This window comes from Crassostrea angulata, chromosome 7 (genome assembly GCF_025612915.1).
Source record: "Crassostrea angulata isolate pt1a10 chromosome 7, ASM2561291v2, whole genome shotgun sequence".
NCBI lineage: Eukaryota > Metazoa > Mollusca > Bivalvia > Ostreida > Ostreidae > Magallana > Magallana angulata.
In genome coordinates this window covers 40,408,877-40,428,038 of record NC_069117.1, presented here as the reverse complement: position 1 = coordinate 40,428,038, position 19,162 = coordinate 40,408,877, and the positions used below count along the sequence as shown (strand labels likewise).

The 19,162-nt window shown below is 37.2% G+C and overlaps 2 protein-coding genes across 2 annotated transcripts in view; one reads left to right on the top strand and one right to left on the bottom strand.

Moving 5' to 3' along the window:
* LOC128192769 (protein unc-80 homolog) overlaps window positions 1-13,903 on the bottom strand; it is a 32,404-nt gene extending 18,501 nt beyond the window's left edge. Inside the window, exons 1-26 of the mRNA XM_052865728.1 lie at window positions 13,714-13,903; window positions 12,829-12,877; window positions 12,370-12,532; window positions 9,870-12,021; window positions 9,406-9,653; window positions 8,818-9,002; window positions 8,280-8,434; window positions 7,593-7,716; window positions 7,207-7,351; window positions 6,694-6,921; window positions 6,302-6,486; window positions 5,703-5,918; window positions 5,394-5,529; window positions 4,927-5,169; window positions 4,664-4,813; window positions 4,445-4,552; window positions 4,176-4,360; window positions 3,631-3,834; window positions 3,263-3,442; window positions 2,866-3,004; window positions 2,443-2,551; window positions 2,267-2,339; window positions 1,869-2,003; window positions 1,442-1,628; window positions 751-879; window positions 22-257 (exon numbers count right to left, since the gene is read on the bottom strand). Coding sequence (XP_052721688.1) covers window positions 22-257; window positions 751-879; window positions 1,442-1,628; window positions 1,869-2,003; window positions 2,267-2,339; window positions 2,443-2,551; window positions 2,866-3,004; window positions 3,263-3,442; window positions 3,631-3,834; window positions 4,176-4,360; window positions 4,445-4,552; window positions 4,664-4,813; window positions 4,927-5,169; window positions 5,394-5,529; window positions 5,703-5,918; window positions 6,302-6,486; window positions 6,694-6,921; window positions 7,207-7,351; window positions 7,593-7,716; window positions 8,280-8,434; window positions 8,818-9,002; window positions 9,406-9,653; window positions 9,870-12,021; window positions 12,370-12,532; window positions 12,829-12,877; window positions 13,714-13,805 — 6,156 coding nt within the window. The 5' untranslated portion in view covers window positions 13,806-13,903. The remainder of the gene's footprint in view (window positions 1-21; window positions 258-750; window positions 880-1,441; window positions 1,629-1,868; window positions 2,004-2,266; window positions 2,340-2,442; window positions 2,552-2,865; window positions 3,005-3,262; window positions 3,443-3,630; window positions 3,835-4,175; window positions 4,361-4,444; window positions 4,553-4,663; window positions 4,814-4,926; window positions 5,170-5,393; window positions 5,530-5,702; window positions 5,919-6,301; window positions 6,487-6,693; window positions 6,922-7,206; window positions 7,352-7,592; window positions 7,717-8,279; window positions 8,435-8,817; window positions 9,003-9,405; window positions 9,654-9,869; window positions 12,022-12,369; window positions 12,533-12,828; window positions 12,878-13,713) is intronic.
* Window positions 13,904-15,865: 1,962 nt separating this feature from the next.
* On the top strand, window positions 15,866-17,958 carry LOC128155987 (uncharacterized). The gene is made up of 3 exons (XM_052817930.1): window positions 15,866-16,018; window positions 17,069-17,190; window positions 17,695-17,958. The coding sequence occupies exons 1-3, from the start codon at window positions 16,004-16,006 to the stop codon at window positions 17,789-17,791; spliced, it is 234 nt and encodes a 77-aa protein (XP_052673890.1). The 5' UTR covers window positions 15,866-16,003; the 3' UTR covers window positions 17,792-17,958.
* Window positions 17,959-19,162: the final 1,204 nt, after the last annotated feature.

Sequence of the window (19,162 nt, the reverse complement as noted above, 5' to 3'; positions counted from 1 at the left end):
GACAGCAGGTCCCATTTTTACCAGTTTGTCCCTGTGTGTGAGTTTCTCCAGGAAATGCCTGAGGAACAGCACAGGGTCCTCAACCATACAGTTCCAGATGACCTTCTCCGCAACCTCGTTGACAGACACGCCGTCACCGCCCACATCTCCATCTGCCAGCAGGTGGATGATGGGAAGGACCGCCGCACAGATACAGGACGGGAAGAACGTCTGGGCCTGCTGCATGTGGTGGAGGTGTTCAGCACGCTCTTCCTCCCCTGTACCAAAACAACAGTCACACAGGGGTCTTCATCAAAAAGAAATGTATGGATATTTTGTCGGACATTTTGGTGTACTTAGGAGGGCGATCAAAAGATCAATGTCAGATAAAATCTTAATTCATATACAGGAAGTTTGTGGGAGGAGGGAGGAGGAAGTAGTTGAATCTTCCAAAAGAAGGTGGTGGTCTTGATAAAAACTGCCTAGTATGTGAATTTAGTTTTTTGTCAGGCATTGAACTTTTGATCTCACCCCAAACAGTTTTTATTTTTCACCTACCAGTTTTCTGCCATCCTGGTAATGAGGAAATTCTAACTTCTAAAATTTTTAAATTTCCTACCTCTAGTCCTTATCATCTTTAATTTTTGAACTTTCTGGTATTAAAAATCCATGCTACTTACCAAAAGTAAAAAAAAAAAAAAGAAAACCCTCAAAATTAAAAACAGATGCTTTACGGTTAGAAAAGCTTATCATTTTTAAAATGTTAAGTACCTTCCAGCCTTGCCCAATAGACACTACCATTCCTCCAAGACATGCTACGACTTTGTAAGTTAGCTCGATTGAAGGGAGCCATTGATACACGCCGTGCAGCCAGGTTGCTAAGTTCATCCGTCATCACAGCTATTGACACAAAATAACAAGCGGGTGGCATTAAACATCACACAAGCAGTACAACATGGGTTAAACTCTACAAGGTCATGGTCCGGTGAGGTCAACATGTAAAGGGTCAGAGTGCGTATGGATTTGTGGAGGTCAGAGGTTAATTCAGTTAGTTGACTACTAAGATGACTAGGTTGATTAGGCATGTTAGACTTGGTGAAAAGGGGGGAAATGGAGGGGTGGGGTAAATTTTATGTTAAACTATAGGTCTAGTTCTGTTGTTTGATTTTTTTTCTTTCCTCTGTAGTTAATGTTGACCATGTAAAAGGTTTCCTCTCTAATCACAACGATTCACAAAACAGAGAGAAAAAAGAAATTTCAAGAATTACATTGTAAGAGGAGTATGCAGTTAGTCAAAGACAAATGAATAAGACACAACAGGAAAACAAATATTAATTCAGGGGGGAAACTCAGTTAGTGCAGTTGGGAGGTACATAAATCCTAGCCGTCATGCGCTTGACCCCTGAAGTCCTCGGCATGCCCCCACTACCAAATGCCCGAGCTCTGTACAATATCGCCTCACCTTCCTCGTGTTCTTCGCTGGCATGATGGATGGCCGGTTCGTAGGCCGCCAGATGATTGACGGGGATGGTCGTCATGGGGAAGCGTTCTCGCCCCACCCTCTTCCTTTCTTCCTCTGCCTGGAAAGCCTTTCGGATCATCTCCTGTTGTTCTTTACGCCGAGTTGTAGTGGTTGTCACTAAGGATTTCTGCACACACCAACAAAAGTTTTTACAATACATACTGAATTTAATTATCAAACAACAGCTCCACAACAGAAACACTGCGATTTTACAAAATTTAATACAATGTACATTTATGGTAACTGTTGCTTTAAAAATACTGTGATTTTACAAATACATTTACATGTATGGTAACTATTACTTTAGAAGCACTGTTTTATACAAAGCGTTTTTATCTCATTATTTTTGAAGCTCTGTGAGGCTTACAGTTCCCTCCTGGTTAACCGTGACTTCCTCTATCTTGGCCTTGAAGTGGGGGGTCCAGGGAGGGTCAACCACGGTCTGTGAGGGCAGGCCAATCGTGGGAGATGGCAGGGTGAAGTCTATGTTAGGAGGGGGCATCTGTGATTGAAAAGTAACCGATATTAAATAAAGTTACTTTTACAACTGATGAACCCACGTGCAATGCAAATTGCTGTTCAGATTCAATACTGGTAAATGCAACCTGCATTAATGATTGAGAATACATGTACGAACCGGTATACTTTGTACATGGTTCAGCCCAGACAATCAATTTAAAAAATACTTTACCTTAAAACATATATAAGTTTACAAGACATTAAATGTACAATGGCTCCTTTTAACTAACAAACAAACATTCATACCTTAAAGAACATGTTTGCTCCATCTTCCATTCTTGGCCAGACTTGATGTCTAAATTTCCACAAAACCCCAAACCTAAAGAACAAATCATTACACATTTCAAAACTTTCATGACATTTTCAGACCCTTTTTTCATACCCACATACGATGAATGACTAGAGTTGAATGTTACATGTACCTTAACACAGCATTGATCCTCTGTGTGGTATCCTCATGCTGCATCTCCTTCACCATCAATTTCTGGGCCTTATCGGGGCACTTCACAGAGGTCAGCAGAAACACAGAAGCTAAAAAATAAATGAACAATGAAATTTTTATAGGTACTGAAAGACAACAAAGAAACAATACAATAACCTGTCAAAAAAAATTGTAAACAAACATTTTCCTTAAAAATAATAAAACTGCAATTCAAAAAATGTACATTTATATAATAAGATATTGAGTTTCATAAAGACGAATATTTTAGCAATGTACATGTATATGTACATGCTAATCTCCACAATATTATACACAGGATCATGAAAGTCAGTGAAGACATTTTCTGCTGGCCAAACAACATTCTCATACATAAAAGAATCAAATCTGCACAATTTAATGTTACCAGCAGAAGCAGCCAGTTCCTGGTCCGTCTCCATTATCAGCTCCCAGGCTACAGGGATAATGTCAATCAGATTTTCCTCCGACAAAATGGGCGCAGCTTTAGCAATTATTCCCATTGGACACTGAGTCAGTTTCTGAGCCTGTGGAAATAGTCACAGTACATTAAACAGTCATTCTTTATTTTAGAGGGAAGGAATAAATATGCACTGCATATATTTACCATATTGATGCTTTTGAAATAAGTTACAACTTTTTATTCAAACAAAAAATTTATTAGTTAATCAAATATTTAAAGAATATGCATTACTGCATTAAATTGTCTAGCCTTAGTGTTATTTATGGCAAATTGTTATAGATTTACTTGTAAAGCACTATACAATGAATTTCAACAGGTCTACCTGGGATGCGATGTACTTGATCATGGGTGATTCCTCTTTAACCTCCTTTGGCTTTTCCTCCTTCTTCCAAGTGGAGGTCATCTTAAGTTTAGTCATGGAGACGTCCGTTTTGATCTTTTCTAGCAGCGGAGTGCTCTCCCTTCTCCAAGTAGGTGAAGCTTGTTGATGAAAGATTGATCCCTGCAATGATATTAATAAATTTATCTATAAATGTACATTATATATGCATATCATGCTTTATTGTAGTTGTAAGACCATCAGTCTATGTGAAAAAGCTTAACAATTTACGAATAATGATATGTTTTTGCATCAAGTTTAATTGAAAATGACTCAATATTTCAATGTTTTGAAACATTGAAAATGCTAACCCTCCTCTTGAGCCTCTCCTTGAGGAAGTCTTTCTTTGTGTCCTGTTTCTTGTCCTCCTCCTCGTGCTCCGAGGACTGGTAAATCTTCTTGAGGGCCGTCACAAGGCGGGAGCACGACCTCCTCTGACGTTCGTAGCAGTTTGGGTGGCAGAAGTTTTGGTGTGGACATATAAAGTTTGAGAGATTCGCAAGCTGTACTACAACCTAATATAATTGAAAATGAACATGAAATCATCATTGTTAAGTTTCAATTTCAAATTGTCCAAGTCAGAAACATTAATACAAGTATATTAACAAGCCTTTCAGTGCATATACAATGTATATGAAATTTTTGCTTAATTTCAAGTACACTTTCTGTTAACAATGATTTCCACTAACCAAAAATATCATCATACTGTATTTTGCTGTGGCATGCTATTTGTTGCTAAATAATTATCTCAAACACAAAATTTCAATTACAATTTTCTTTAAATCTTATTCTGAAAGACGTAACAAAATTCAGAAAGTACAAGTCTGCGTGGAAAACTTGCAGTTGCATTGACTACCTTGATCCATGGCATGTTGTGACAAAGGTTGACGTCATTGGGCTCGTCGTGGTCCCCGCTCTCGTTCTCATCACTGAGAAGTGATTCTGTGTCCTCCATCCCCAGGTCCTCCTCCGCCCCACGGTCAGAGAACTGAGACTGGCTGCTGACCTTCCTTGACTTCTGACTCCCGTATCTCTTGAAACCTTGTACACAGATAAAACAATGTTATACAATGTGAAAGAAAATTTTCATGAAAATCATGACAACTTATAGATGGAAGTTCTTACTGCTGCTTTGCTTCTGTGGAAGCCCCTTTTTGAGTCTGAAACTAGAATTGGTTCCAGATCCTCCCCTGAAAAGTTTGATTTTTGGTCTAGTTGCTGCTAATTTTCTCCCTGATTTGAAAAAAGCATTAAAACATATATTACAAGATGAGTATCTTAAAAATGAAGTAATTGTACTTTCAAAACCAAAACATTTAAGGCAGAAATAAACCATGTATGTACCTTTCTTATCATCACTGTGGATATTGGGGGACACGGAGGGATCCATCATGGAGATGGAGGTGGTGCTGCTGTGAATGGAATCAGATCGTTCCCCAAGCACAGCAAAGCTTATCTTCCGACTGTTGTCCCCACTTGGGCTTCCAACCACAGCTAAAATCAGAAGAATATATGTATATGAATGCTCAGCTCAGATTAAGGAGAGGTAAGACTAGTCTGAATTAACTTGTGCAAGTTTTCAAAGTTTTGTCAAATGTGTTACGAACCAGACGATGAATGTGGCATGTCAGCCATGCCGGACTCGGAACTCTGGGAGTGACCGGGACTGCTAACAATGCTGCTCCACCTCCTGGTGTTGCTGGTGGGCCGGTCCCACACATGTCTGACACTGTGTGCTTTTGGCAGGTCCCTGAACGTCTCCCTAAGAAATGTGGTGATCTCTTGCAAGACTAGGCAGGCAGCCATCTTAAGTGCGTATGGACACTCTGATCCTTTCTCATTGACAGTACCTGGATGGATTCAGAAGTAGGATAGTTACATACATGTATCTACGGTAGTTAAAAACAGCAACAGAAACGTCAGTTCCACAAATTTTACAGAATACTATATCATTTGAATATTTCTATAAACTAATGACGTTTAAATATACATGTAGTATCCTGTCCTAAAATCTCAATATAAAGTTTGGTTGATTCAGATGCTATTTATCTATAACATCAACAAAACAAAGTACCTTCATCTAGAAAGTCCTCCTCTTCATCAGATATCCGGAGTTCTTTCTTCCTAGACTCGCTATGAATGTCACTGATTATATTCAACCTATCCTTGTTCTCCTTGGCTAAAATGTACTCCATCATACTACCAAGATTCTGAAGAAAAGAAAAAAAAAGAAAAAATAGTATATGCCTATGCATTTCACATCTATAAAATTGAATTCAACCTGGCATTCTTATTTTCTGCTCATCTTGCACTGGAAATAATATTGAAAATTTGCCATGCAAAACTTCTCCAGTAACATGTTTTATATATTCCATTTTCATACCTCTGCCCATTTATAAAACATCCTCCCTGCTGATTTCTGTAGAGCCAGGGTGCGTCTGTAGCCCGATGGCTGGCCCCGATTCTGTAGAGCGGAAGTAGACTGGCGATAACTCGGCAGATTGAGTCTCATCCAGTTGGGCCAGTCGCCATGGTTACAGCGATGTATAAACTGGGCACACTCCAAAAGTAATGCTGCACGGGCTACTACAGGGGCTTCCTATCAAAAATGAATACTTTGTATGAATTTACATGAATTCATACTTTACTTGTATATCTCACTTTACAGACTTTAACAAATGATTTTCAATGCACTGTACCAAGTCTGAAAAGAGATTTTTCAGTAAAAATCAATAAAAGGTCATTCTAAATATTTGAACCATTCAACAGTTAAGTTCTGAGAATTTCTGTGACATTACATAATGGTACTCGTGGATTACATGGATTCATTATCAAAATGTGATGGCTCATCTATAACCAGAAACAAAGAGACAAAAATCTATCAATATCAATTATTATATCATTCTTAGTTAAAAAATTAAAAAGTCATTGATGTATTGTAACTCCAGTTCTGATTAACATATTAACAAGCTCAAAGCCTACCAGTTCCAGCATGGCTGCTACAAGCTGGGGGTCAGGAATAGCTCCGGGAGGGGCACACTCCAGCAGGAAGGAGAACCTGAGCATGCCCGACTTGATCAGGAACTTGTCCACCAACTTCTTCTCCTTCACAATAATGGCGTCATTTTCTGCATCCTCCACCTGGGTGGTCTCTTTTTGCTTCCATTCTTCAAAAGCACAAGCAAATTGCAAATCAACATTTTACATAATCAAATGACAAAGTATGACATGCAAAAATAGCTTCAAATCTGACTGATAAATGTGTACCTGATTTCATTCAAACCATTAGTACAATTATTATAACCAGTTTAGCTATCCCAAAGAAAAATCTGTTTTGAAAAGTAAGAACAAATCCGATAAGATTGTTCACCCACCATCTACACTTCCTCGCTTACTCATCCTCTTCCCCAGACTTTTGAGACCCCCCTCAATCTTTCTCCTGGCACTAAGGAAGGTGATGGTGGCCTGGCTTGCTGTCCTAAATGACATTTTGGTCTTCATTCTGGGGGCTTGTATGTCACTCTTACTCTCCCTCCGGTCCAAGGGAGGGGGGTCACTCATAGCCTCCTCCTCATGGTCAGGCTTCAAGGGACGTCTAAACCCTATACATGGATACCAAAAAGATAGCATTGTTCAACAACAAATCCAAGGAAATTCTTCATAAAAAAACCCACATTTTTTTTAAATTGTGAAATCCATTGATCAAATTCAGTTGTTGATAAAACTTTTTAGCAACTATTTTTTCTTGGCACATTTTTAAAATCCAACATCTATTAAGCTAAATTCAAGGAGAGAATATACACAGGCTATGCCTAATTTCCAATCCTATTGAATTTATTCAATAAAATATGTTTGAATTAAATCAACTCAATTCATGGTGCTTATACCCAGATGGAATTTGCTGAAGCGTCGTCGCCCCGTGCTGGAGGTATTGTTTGGTACAGCCTCGTCGTCAGTGGTAACGTTCTTATTCTTGGAGTCTTCCAGTAGCTCCGAATCACTGGCTGTGGCATATGGCTGAAGGATTAAGGACTAAAAAAATGTTTAAAATTTTACAGGAATACAGTACCCCAAGTACTGACTTTGGATGTAACAACAATTAAATTGTGATAATGAAATTCTCCACCTAATTCAAACACACACACACACATAGAGTATCATGTTTTTTAATCCAATTTTATATACTATAGTGTTTATATTTTCTCAACGAATAACCATACCATCAATTCCTATATGTACACCCTGGTTTTTTTTCACAAATATATAAATATACCTTTTTCGGCTTCTTTTTGAAGATGGATTTCCGGCCTTTGCTTCGAGTGGGTGGCTCTTCACTGGGTGTAGCAGGGGACTTCCCAATGTCATCTCCACTATCAGAAGTCTGGGACGTAGTTCTCCTGCAACAAAGTACATGTATATAATCATAGTTACAAGTATATTAACCTTATTCAATGTTACTTAAGGTCAGACGACACGTTCCTCAATTTTAGATAACTTTTTCCAGGAATTTGTTAATGGTTTACTTCTACTTTGACAAGCTTTCTTGCAAAAAATTAGGGTACCTTACCAGGCATTTCTGCAAAATACTACAGTATGCAATTTCCTATATAATCTTCTTGAAAATACACTTGAATTGCTGATATAAAAATAAATATATCTACAGCACAGCGAAATTCCCAATATTAGAACAATATCTCCGCCTCGGTGGGGCTTTGAACTCACGACCTCTAGAACCTATACGCTTCTGGCAGAGAGCAGCCACGGTTCTAACCACTCGACCATCTAGACATCTAACCATCTAACCAAATCCAAGAAAATTTTGATAATTTTTAAAGTAATCATAAAATTAATATTTTTTATTAGAACTCTTTATTACGAGGAGATATAAAAAAGATTCTCGAGGAACGTGTCGTCTGACCTTAAAATCAAAAGGATAAAAATCTGAAGTAAAAATGCCCACCTGATGGTTATTGAGGTTCTGGCTTTGGATTCTTTTTCCTGCTTTTTCAGTTTCATTGCGGAATCCAGTAATCCACTTAGTTCCACTCTTCTGAATGTTCCTCCGTGGATTTCTTTCACGTAAGCCATAAACTGGCGGATATCACAGAACACACACTGAAATCAAGTCAAACACTGCTCATAAAATTGTGTACAAATACTGAGAAAACTTTAAATTTTCATAGGGACTAGTTTGAGAAAATGTGGTTTGTTTGTTCCTGGTTGTTAATGAACATGAATTATCTCCTTGTTCTGAGTTTTTGGGGGAATATGATTTCCTTGGGACAGACACTACATGATATCAAAGGCATTATGTATATATCTCCAACAAATATACATGTATCTGAAATTTTTCAACACTATTTTCCAAATACATGTACCGGTACATGTGTAACATCGTTAAGACCATTCACCAATATAGAAACTAACGGTAATTTATCATTTATATATACATGCATACAAAAGTTCTCCAAGATTTATGAATGGACAATCCTACATACTATATTGTCACTTCCATACAACTCCCTGGCATTATCCACACACTTGGACACGAATGGCTTCAGGATGTTTGCAATCAGCACTCCCTCCTCCCCTCTGTAACCAACTCCCCCAATGCTATGTCCAAAGTTGTTATGGAAACCATTTACTGGGCCATCTTGCTGGGAACAGGATCTTTTCCTTTCCGCTGTTGAATAAACACCGATAATGAAAGTAAAAACACAAATCATACCCAACAATGGACTTCATGAAAAGAAAAAAGAATACTGCAAAGTACTGCAAGGTATGTGTACATGAAAAAACAAACACAAGCACAGGTACCGGTACATATATATTTGTAGCAATATGATATATAGACAATTATGCCTCAAGTAGATTTCATGTGTAAGAGCATTGATTTCAGATAATCTTATTCACTTCACATGATTTTCCAAAATAAAAATTTCATGAATTTCAAAATCATTCCACCTGCACTTAACATAAAATTACAAGCACCTTCATAAGAATTTCACTTGAAATATTCTCACATGAAATTCATATAATTTTCATTTGAAATTCATGTGAGACACAATTGCCTGTGTAGTTCTTACCTTGACCCTGTGTCTGCTGAGCGATCAAAGTTGGATCTGTGCAGAATCCCAAAAGAGAATGCAGGAAATCCACTGTTTCTTGAATAGGACATTTTTCAACAGTTTCTTTCAAGTAGACTCTGAACATCACAGAATTAACCTGCTGCAGTCTCTGTAAACACTTGTGACCTTTCAACCTAAGGTGGTCTCCATAGCTACCCTTCAGTCCATCTCCACATCCATTAGGACATCCCAGAGATTTGAAAATGCTTTAAAATGTAAAAGGAAAAATAATTCATAAGAACCGAAAGTTTTTGTGACAGGACAAATTAGTAGAGTTTAAATATAAATTTCATATAATAAATCTGAGTACTAATATGTACTATAAACATACCCCAGTACTTATTTTTATAAATTATGGACTCCAAATGTGATAATTACTGAAAATCTGAATCAGAATTTATCAAAATACTTTGATTATATACCTAAACAAGCTGTCCATGGCCAGTCCATGTGCCGTCTGCTCCTGGGCAGAATCCGATGTTGTGCTGCGAGAGCTGCCTTCGTCCGCCTTTTTATTTTCGGGTGATTCCGTCAGCTTGACATCCTGCTTCCTCTCCACGATGTCCAGATCTAACAGGCAGTTGATGATGTTCAGCAGCACCTCACACACTCTCGGCGTGGCCTGATTCAGAGCAATGAAGTGAATGGCTTGGAGTATGACTTTGTAATTCAAATGCCCGTTTTTCTGTATGTAGTGGACTGACCCTGGTACCTCGTGGACCTCCTCTTCGTGGCTGTAGTTTATGTCCGAGTCTGTCATGCTACGAGGAAGAGACCCTTCTTTCTCTTTCTTTTGCTGCTGAGACTGATCATCGACAGAAAACACTGATGGAAATTTTTCTCTTTGGGCAGCTGTGTCCTTCATCCAACTTGGATTGTGCATTTCAAAAATGTTTTTCCTGCCTTTAATTCCATTGGAAGCCTCCATGGGCTTATTAATCTTCTGCCTATTCCTCTGCCTATCCCACACCCCGTGCTCCGATACCATTATCATTGGCTTCTGTTTCTCGTCCTCGGAGGACACTACATCTGACCGCCCTTCAGTGCCTGTTCTGTTCTCTGCATGACTAGAGTCTCCCATCTGTGAGGATGATGAGGAACTATGGCTACTGGTCAACAGGGAATCATAGTCAGAGCCCTGCTGCTGCTTATATTTAGCATCGGCTGTTTTAATCAGATACAGGGGAAATGACACTGTCTTCTGACCTTTATTTCCAGGATCCACATCCAACTCCTGTGTAGATGTGGCTGCACTTGAGGAATCTTCCTTCTTTGTGAGATACTGTTCGTAAATTCTCTCATTGTACTTTTTCCCTTTGTTTCTCACTTTTTCAAAATTCAAGAATTCATTGGTCAAATGACTGTACGGACCATCATCTTTTGTTGGGGACCCGGCAAGGTAAAAAGTGGGCTTCCTATCTTTGAAAGGTGGGCTTTTGCTGTCCTCATGTCCAAGGGTTTTAAACTTCTTATATGCCTGATGGGTAGTACTATCAGTGTTCTGATCAGGGATTGTTTTATGATCCAATGCAGGCGAGATTTCTCCAGCACTTGGAATTGTTTCTAGTCGGCTAGAGGGTTTCTTAATTCCCAGTTTGGCTTTTGATTTTTCCACTCCATGCAATGGAATAGTTTGACTTCTCAGTAGTTTAAAATCTTGGAATGGCAGGGAATGACTTCTTTCTCGTTCCGAGTAATCTCTTCTCAAGTACTCATCGCAAACTTCTAGCAGCCTCTGATGGACATATTTTAATGCCCAGAAAACACCATCCTCTGACCAATGCAAGCTAAAAAGACAGCGCAAAACTGCAATGTCAAAGTAACTGGCACTGAGTATATCTGGCGCTGTTGGTCCTCTTATCCCACTTGTTACGGCACTAGCAAGCCTCTGCTTTACCAACTCCTCATCCACAGAGGTGGATAGTTGAAAGTTAAACAAGTTGGGCTCTAGAGTGAATGTATCTGTGCTTTCCTTTTTGTTGCACTGACAAGATCTTTCCTCCTGATCTCGGCTAGAAATGACATTGTTACAGTGTTCACACAGCACCTCCATGTTGACCGAGTGCGAATCTGCGGTAGAAATGGGACAAATGTCACTCCATCTCGCAAGAGGCGCATGTATGGAGTGTTGGTCATTGAAGCTGGATTTACGACTGGCCCCAGAAGGTTCTACAAGGAAGCTAAGATTCTCCCTAGAAGTGCCTTTGCCAATGTAAATATTGGCAGCATTTGTGTTCACTTTAAGCAGGTTGTGCTGAGCCTTAAGAATATTTCGCTGAGGTTTAACAGGTGTAGAGAAGCATGGTATGTCAGGTTGTCTGTAGTCCCATAATGGCTGCCAGAACCTCAGGCCATTCTCTAATTTCAGAGTCTGAAAATCTGAGTCCCTCAAGAGATGGATTACAGGGGCTAGGAGATACACTAAGAGCTGGACTGTACATAAAGAGTGCAGTTGTACCGAGGCACCATTTCTAGCAGGGTCACTTTCCAGGTCTTCACATTCGGAGGCAGCATCAAGAATGATCCAATGAAGAATATACAATAGTTTCACCTCACTGGGTCCAAACTGGGCATCTAAAACATGAATCAAGGAACAAAATGCATTTCAATATTAAACATGTGTGTATTGACATTGTGCTTTCTATTGAATCTTTGCAAAATAAAAATCATCTTTAAAACAACTTTGGTAAATAAAGTTTATTTTTTACACATTAATTACATCTTTCATTTTATCTACATGTATCATTTAAATATAATTTGTTAAATAGTTTTATACATGTTCATAGAGTATTTAATGCATTTCTTCCAATATTTGTAAAGGGATAACTATAATAAAAGTCAAAGAAGATGAAAGAAAGAATAAATAGAGAAAATTAAATTATCATAAAATGCATAATTTTCTATATGTGTAATATAGTTTACCCTGGTCACACTGTTTACACTGCTGAATGAGAGCCGCACATGCATGCATGACATGGGGAAACGCCGCCTGAATGACCTTCCATCTGGGCACGCTCTGAATGGCCTCACAGAGACTCGGAGACAGACCATGCAAAATATTCTGTACCACCACCCTCTCCAGAGACTATAGTGTAACCAAACCATGCACATGTATTGAAGTAATATATGATACACATGAAATCATTATTAATATTTTTTTTTTAATTAAGAAGAAAGATATAACAAATAATCATTCATTTGTTAAAGCATATCAAATGCATCAACATATTAAATAATGGAATTAAAAAACTGTAAGTATTAAAGAAAAATTCAGATTTTCTATCTTGCTATTTTTTTTTTTTGGTATTAAATTGCATTAAAATCTGTTTGAGATGATTAAGAAGTACATGATTACATAATGATACAAGGAATAAAACTCACAACACAGGCAGCTTCACATAATTTTCCTAGTTTTGGTCGAATGAATGGGCTGAAATACAGGAAATAGTAAATATTGAAAAAATATTTTAAAATTGTTTAAATGTAACCACAGTTTAGTGTTCCAATTATAATATGTAATATCATATACATCCCTGGTAATATGGTATAAAAAAAAAATGACTCAGTCAGCCTTAACTTTTTATAATTGAATAACTTATGCAGCTATACTGAACATGTTCAAAAGACATGGAGGTATCCAGGTGCTTGCAAAATTTCATTTTGTTTTTTTATTTATGAAACACAACTAAAACTTCAAAAGTGTCCACTCTAAGTACTGAACAGCTGCTTAACTGGCCAATTAGCTGTTCCTTCAAACCCAAACTTGATATCTTATCAAAACATTAGATGTTTAATGGTATAAGTTGGTCTACACAGACATTCATGTCATGAAAAAAATTAAAGAAACTCTAAAATGTCTAAGTTGCAAAATTAAAGAGCATAAATTCATTAAATTGAATAATTTGAGAAAAGTATCTTTAATAACTCGACCTGGAAATAATTATTATGGTATATAGTAGGTAAATATTACTTTTATTTCTATTTTCTTTTAGTTGCTTAAATCCTGGATGGAGTCAGCCTATCAGTACAGTAGAGTTGACAACAGCACTAACAAAAATTTGGTTGGTTTTATCTTGTACGCAGATTCCATACAAGGGAAAGATTATATAAATTAAAGCATCAAATTTTCGCCCTCAATTAGTAAACTTCATTTTTAAATATAATTTCCAAACATCATAAACGGTATCTCTATTATTCATGTAAACAGACTCTGCAAATCACTTTCAATTTGCATAGCATTATCATATTGAGGAAATACGAGAGCACCTTGTCTGTCTCCAGAAAAAGGACTGAATCGGGAGCGGGATGGTCTGGTCGCCCTCTGTGTCGTCTGTGGGGTGGTTCTTTCGCTTCGGCATGCTTCAAAATGCCGGTCGTGAGTTGTGTTATGTCATTTAGAGTCTGCAATATATACATTAAACCATTTCATACATCTAAGATGGCTTCAGATGCTGAATATGACCTTTGATCTTGTGAAAGGTAAGCTTTAGAGACGAACGCGAATGGAAGCTATCGATTCCGGATATCCACATCGGTGCGTTCATTCGTAGACTATACAGTAAACACGTTAAAATATATTTCTTTTTTTACATTAAAAAAATTCCTGTAACATAATATTAATCAACAAAGGGATTTATCTTATTATAAAAACAAATACATGTATTTTTAACGTTAGGCTCTTATGGTAGGCCGTTTTTCGTAATTAATGTTGATTTGCCATGCATGGCATGCATACGATCATTTGGTATCTTTTATGTCACTGTGTACATATATATCAATTAACTTATACTGTGTGCTAGCACACCGTTCTGGGATTTATTAACCCATTTTATTTGTGCCTAGTATACAAGATGTAATCCCTCAATAATCGAAAAGTAAGTTAATAAATAAAATAGACACGCCTGCAGGAAAAAAAAAATGCGGCTTGAATTGATATACCTTAATTATATGCGAATCACTTTAAAAATTCTTTGTGGATGATATATTGAATATTCGGTATCATAAATTTGTCGTGTGCCCCCCCCCCTTTTTTTTACACTGGGACACAATGGTTCATACTATAAGAGACCTTCAGTGCGTTCTTTTTATACAGACTCACTTACAATGGAATACATTGTATAGCACTCTGCAACTACACGTTTTGTAGACATATAACTAGATGATGCTACAACCAGCCCCGTGTGGAGGCCTCTCAATGCGTTCCTGTCTTATCAAGGGACGTTTTGTACGAGCTTCGGTTTTTACGAGTTCACGTGCGGGACATTTATCGATCAAAGGAACAATTGTATTGACTTGCATGTCATCCAGCTCGGGATGAAAGTGCCCCGTGATAGAGAAATTCATGCATGATAAACACTTGCATGTCTTTTAAAAAATCATCTGCTGTAGATATTTTATGTTTCTCATTTATTTAATTACGTAACCGAACATACATTATAGTGTAAAGATAGTGAATGAATGTTTGCATTGAACTGTGACATGTATATCAGCATGAAGAAACAATATACTCCTGAGTATCGTGTTTGCAAAGATTATTAGTTCAGACCCATTGAGATTGGAAAAAAATAATCACAGTTTCTTCAATATGTGATAAATTAAGCATAAAATGAAAGCATGTCTAAAATAAACTATTTTAATTCTTCATATCTTTTCGGCTGTAAACTAATTCATGGAGTATCTAATTGAATTGATAGTATCTTAAGCTACATGTATTTGACGTGTATGGTGCTTTGAGAATGGTATGATTTTATATATATACAAACAATTCAATGGTATATGTCCCTCAATCTTATTTTTTTTTTTTGTAAATTATATTTTACCCGGTTTCATGTATTTCTTACATACATGTAGTTAATTAAAAAATAAAAATGCACGAATTCCCCTTAACAATTCAAATGCGTCAAAAATGAATTAAGCATTCAATCATTCCAAATAAATCACAATTATAATATTGTCTCTTTTTCCTCTGACCGATCAGAGTCTCAAAAGCCATGTATGGGCTAGATTTTTTTTTACTATAATGAGTTAATGACTGACAATTTGGCTCTGTGTAACGCTGTTGTCCATGTTGTGTACAACTAGTAGGCCATTGTCATATGCGCAAATTCATATTTTTTCTCGGGATGGGGGGGGGGGGGGGGTGTGAGTTCATGGCCAATTTAACAGTAATGTCCTTTCCGATATATTTCATTTTATCAAATAAAATATACAACATGACTAATGTTGTATATTTTATTTGATTAAATGAAATATATCGGAAAGGACAGTAACATCATAATATATGTGAATCTGAATTTTAGCGGGGATGGGTATTCGCTCATGATCGATTGTTATATATAGAGGATAGAATGTGGTGAGTATAACTGCGTGGTGGACGCGCCCGTACGTGTACGTGGTGGTGGCGGTGGGGGGGGGGGGGTGGTAATATCAGCCAATATAGCGGAATTTGGGGGTGACGTGAAAGGGCTGCCGTACGTTGTATGAGAGCATCATAACAGGGAAATATTAACCACCGCAAACAAAGTGCTAGATCTGACACAACCATCTGAAAGGAAACATGCCTCCCAAGTTTGTAAGTACTAGATTCCTTCATCCTTAATTACCTACTAACTCTGGCGATTAACTTAGCGTTAACATTATCTATAATAAGATAAATGGAGATGTGAAGAGTTTTTGTGTGTCTGTATGCTTAATATGCGCATGTTTAATTAGGAAATTCACGTGTAATGTCATGTAATACCGGTAATCTTTCGTGACTTTAAGAAGGCAGTTTCGGATATTTTCTATTAATCAATATATGTATTAGTTCTAATTATTCATTAACGGTATATAATACATCAATCTTCTTTCAACCAAATGAAGCAAACTTGCGTCAAAATAAATATTTGGAGTGAAATGAAAAGCTAGTCACAAATTATGTTAATGTTCAAACCACTGATTTCATTAAGCTTCTTTAGCCATGTTTGTGTGTGTGTGAGCAGATAAACATATCGATGTTTCCCTTTCTCTCTCCCCCGGTTAACGCCCTGACGATGTGTGTAAATACAATTAACTGTCTGCCAAACCCTCCATTAATATCGCTGGAAACTTAAGCTTCCCCCTAGTGTGTCGAAAGACAAGCTTTATGTACGCGCCTATAACTAACTACTTCAGAAATATTACAATTTGGGGGTAGAATGTTGACTTGAAATATTTAAAATGCTCGGGTTCAGTCACTTTAATAATGTGTTGCGTTCATTGACACATTCCCCTTTATAATTGGCATTTACAAGATATATGAGTATTGTACATGTAAGAAATCCATCCTTTGATGTTGATTTCATGGATCAGAAAATCCCATTATGCTTCACTTGAAATGTATGAAACCGTGATGGAATACTGTTAATAAAGTATTTCTTGCACGTGAAACTTAAAAATTGCGGTGAGAGAGAGAGGGGGGAAGAGATAGATAGAGATGGGTTCAACACAAACTTTAGTTTTCACTATGTTCTACCGACAAGGGGAGGGGGGGTGGGGTAGTAGTAGAATAATGTCTATTTTTGGTACGAAAAATATCTCTTTCAAGCACGTAAAATTTGTACACACCGTCTGATTTTGGCTGCTTTCTCCTTTTGACTACCAGGGTGGCGGAGAGAAGTGCGGCATCTGTAGTAAATCGGTGTACGCTGCCGAGAGGATAGAGGCGGGGGGCACACCCTTCCACAAGCTGTGTTTCAAGTGTTCAGAATGTAAAATGAGTCTCAAGTAAGTATTATATTTCATTAATATAATGATAACAATACCTTCAGTTGCAATTAATCTACCTTAAATAACACCTAAGAACAATGCATACCTTCCCCTCCTATTGTTTTTTTTTTTTTACATGAAATTGAAGAGAAAAACAACCCCAATTTGTTTTAAAACAATTTCAGTGTCGTGACTCAAGATAACCTGGAATAAGCTACACCTAACAGGCTGCGATTCTGGGAGACAGAAATTAAATGCTTGGCTTTTGCGAATTATACAGTCGGGTCATGATTTTAAACATATGCTATACAACTGATTTTTTTTTCCTTTAAATCATGTTGACTTCTAAAAATATTTTCCCCAAGTACTGTTTTCTTGTATCTGAATGGTGGAAAAACAAATCCCTATCTATACTCTCGTGCACTTGTAGAAATTCTACACCGCCTACGCAACATAGAGCTCTACGAAACACGTGCATTATTTTTGTGTTTTTCAGTAAATAAAAAAAATATTTCGTTTCAGGTTAAACACGTATGCACAGGCCGATGGCATTCTGTACTGCAAGAAGCACTACCAGGAGATAGTGGTTGCCAAGAACACGCAGACTCCCGTCTTATAGCCGAGAAGCCCAGGGAGCGTGTGTGTCAGTGATCTTTGTAGCTCTTTGATATAAAACTGAAATGGTTGTAATTTGTCCCGTATGTCGGTGCTAGTTCATCTATCTATACATCATGTACACAAGATCTGATTATTTCCGTTGAATAAAATTATTAGTTTTATTAGAAACTTTATTTTTTTTAATTTTTAGTAGGGTAAGGGTGGGGATGGGGTGGGGGTGTTGTGTTGTTGTTATACGACGAAAATGTTGTACTACAAATTACAAGAGTAAGTTAAAGATCGCTCAGTTTTCTTCTTATACGTTGAAGTATATGAAATGCATTGGCCTATCATGTTATAATAGCATCCATATAAATGTAAACGGTGATGATTTCCAAATCCGAGGATTATTATGTTTTACATTGATCGATGAGATCATGGAAACACACAGAGAGCACAAAGAAATTCAGTTCATAAAATGTTTATAAATAGCTATGTACTTATACAATGTATCTACATTCGAAGTGTGTCTTCTTTATCATATTTAATTTTTTATTCTATTTTTGTTGGTTTTAAAAATGTTGTTGTTGTTACTGTTGTGTTTATATTTAATCTCTATCGAATCGACCTAAATAAAGAACATTTACTAGACAGGTCGATATGATACAGTGTTATGTAAAATTGTATGTTGATATATAATCATCCTTAACTTGCGTACGCGGGTTTCTTAAACAACAGGATTAGACATTTATGTCATGTTCTTGGGATGTAATTCATGTAAAGTACAGATATATAAGATAATGTGGATCTACGCTTCATCCACACTTTCTATTTGTGAGTGATTATTAAATACAACCACTGGCATTTAAGAAAGTACTGTACAGAAATAATTTTCTGCTGGCTCTTTAGTCATGCTAGTGATGTCATAATTAATAATCTTCTTATCCCATTCTGGATATAGCTGCTGCTTCGTTAATAACACGTGTAGGGGCAGATCCAGGATTTCTTGAAAAGGGGGAGGGGCCCAGGAGCAAGCCCCTAGAAGCATGCACGTTTTGGGTTCTTTTGGAACCTTTTTTAGTCTTTTTTTCAGTTATTCTACCTATTCTTCACAAGTTATAAGATCAACGAATGAAAATAAGTAAATGGTCTGAAATTGTTCAGTTTCATAATAATGGCTTGTTTTAATTGTATCAGGCATTCCATCCTCACCCAGCACATCATCATACCTCTAAGCAACACTGCACCAGCCAGGTTGTTCTAGGAAAAAATTTTTTGAATTTCTTAATTTCCTTGAAACAAGATTTATTTTTTTACCTATTTCAAGATTAACTTCTATCTAGAATAAAATTCATATAATCAAAAGAAGAAGGGGCAACTAACTGATCACGGC

Bases quoted from the DNA above. Each gene is read 5' to 3' on its own strand.
- LOC128155987 (XM_052817930.1), top strand. The intron at 17,191-17,694 runs GTAAGTATTATA...ATTTCGTTTCAG, and splicing joins GAATGTAAAATGAGTCTCAA to GTTAAACACGTATGCACAGG.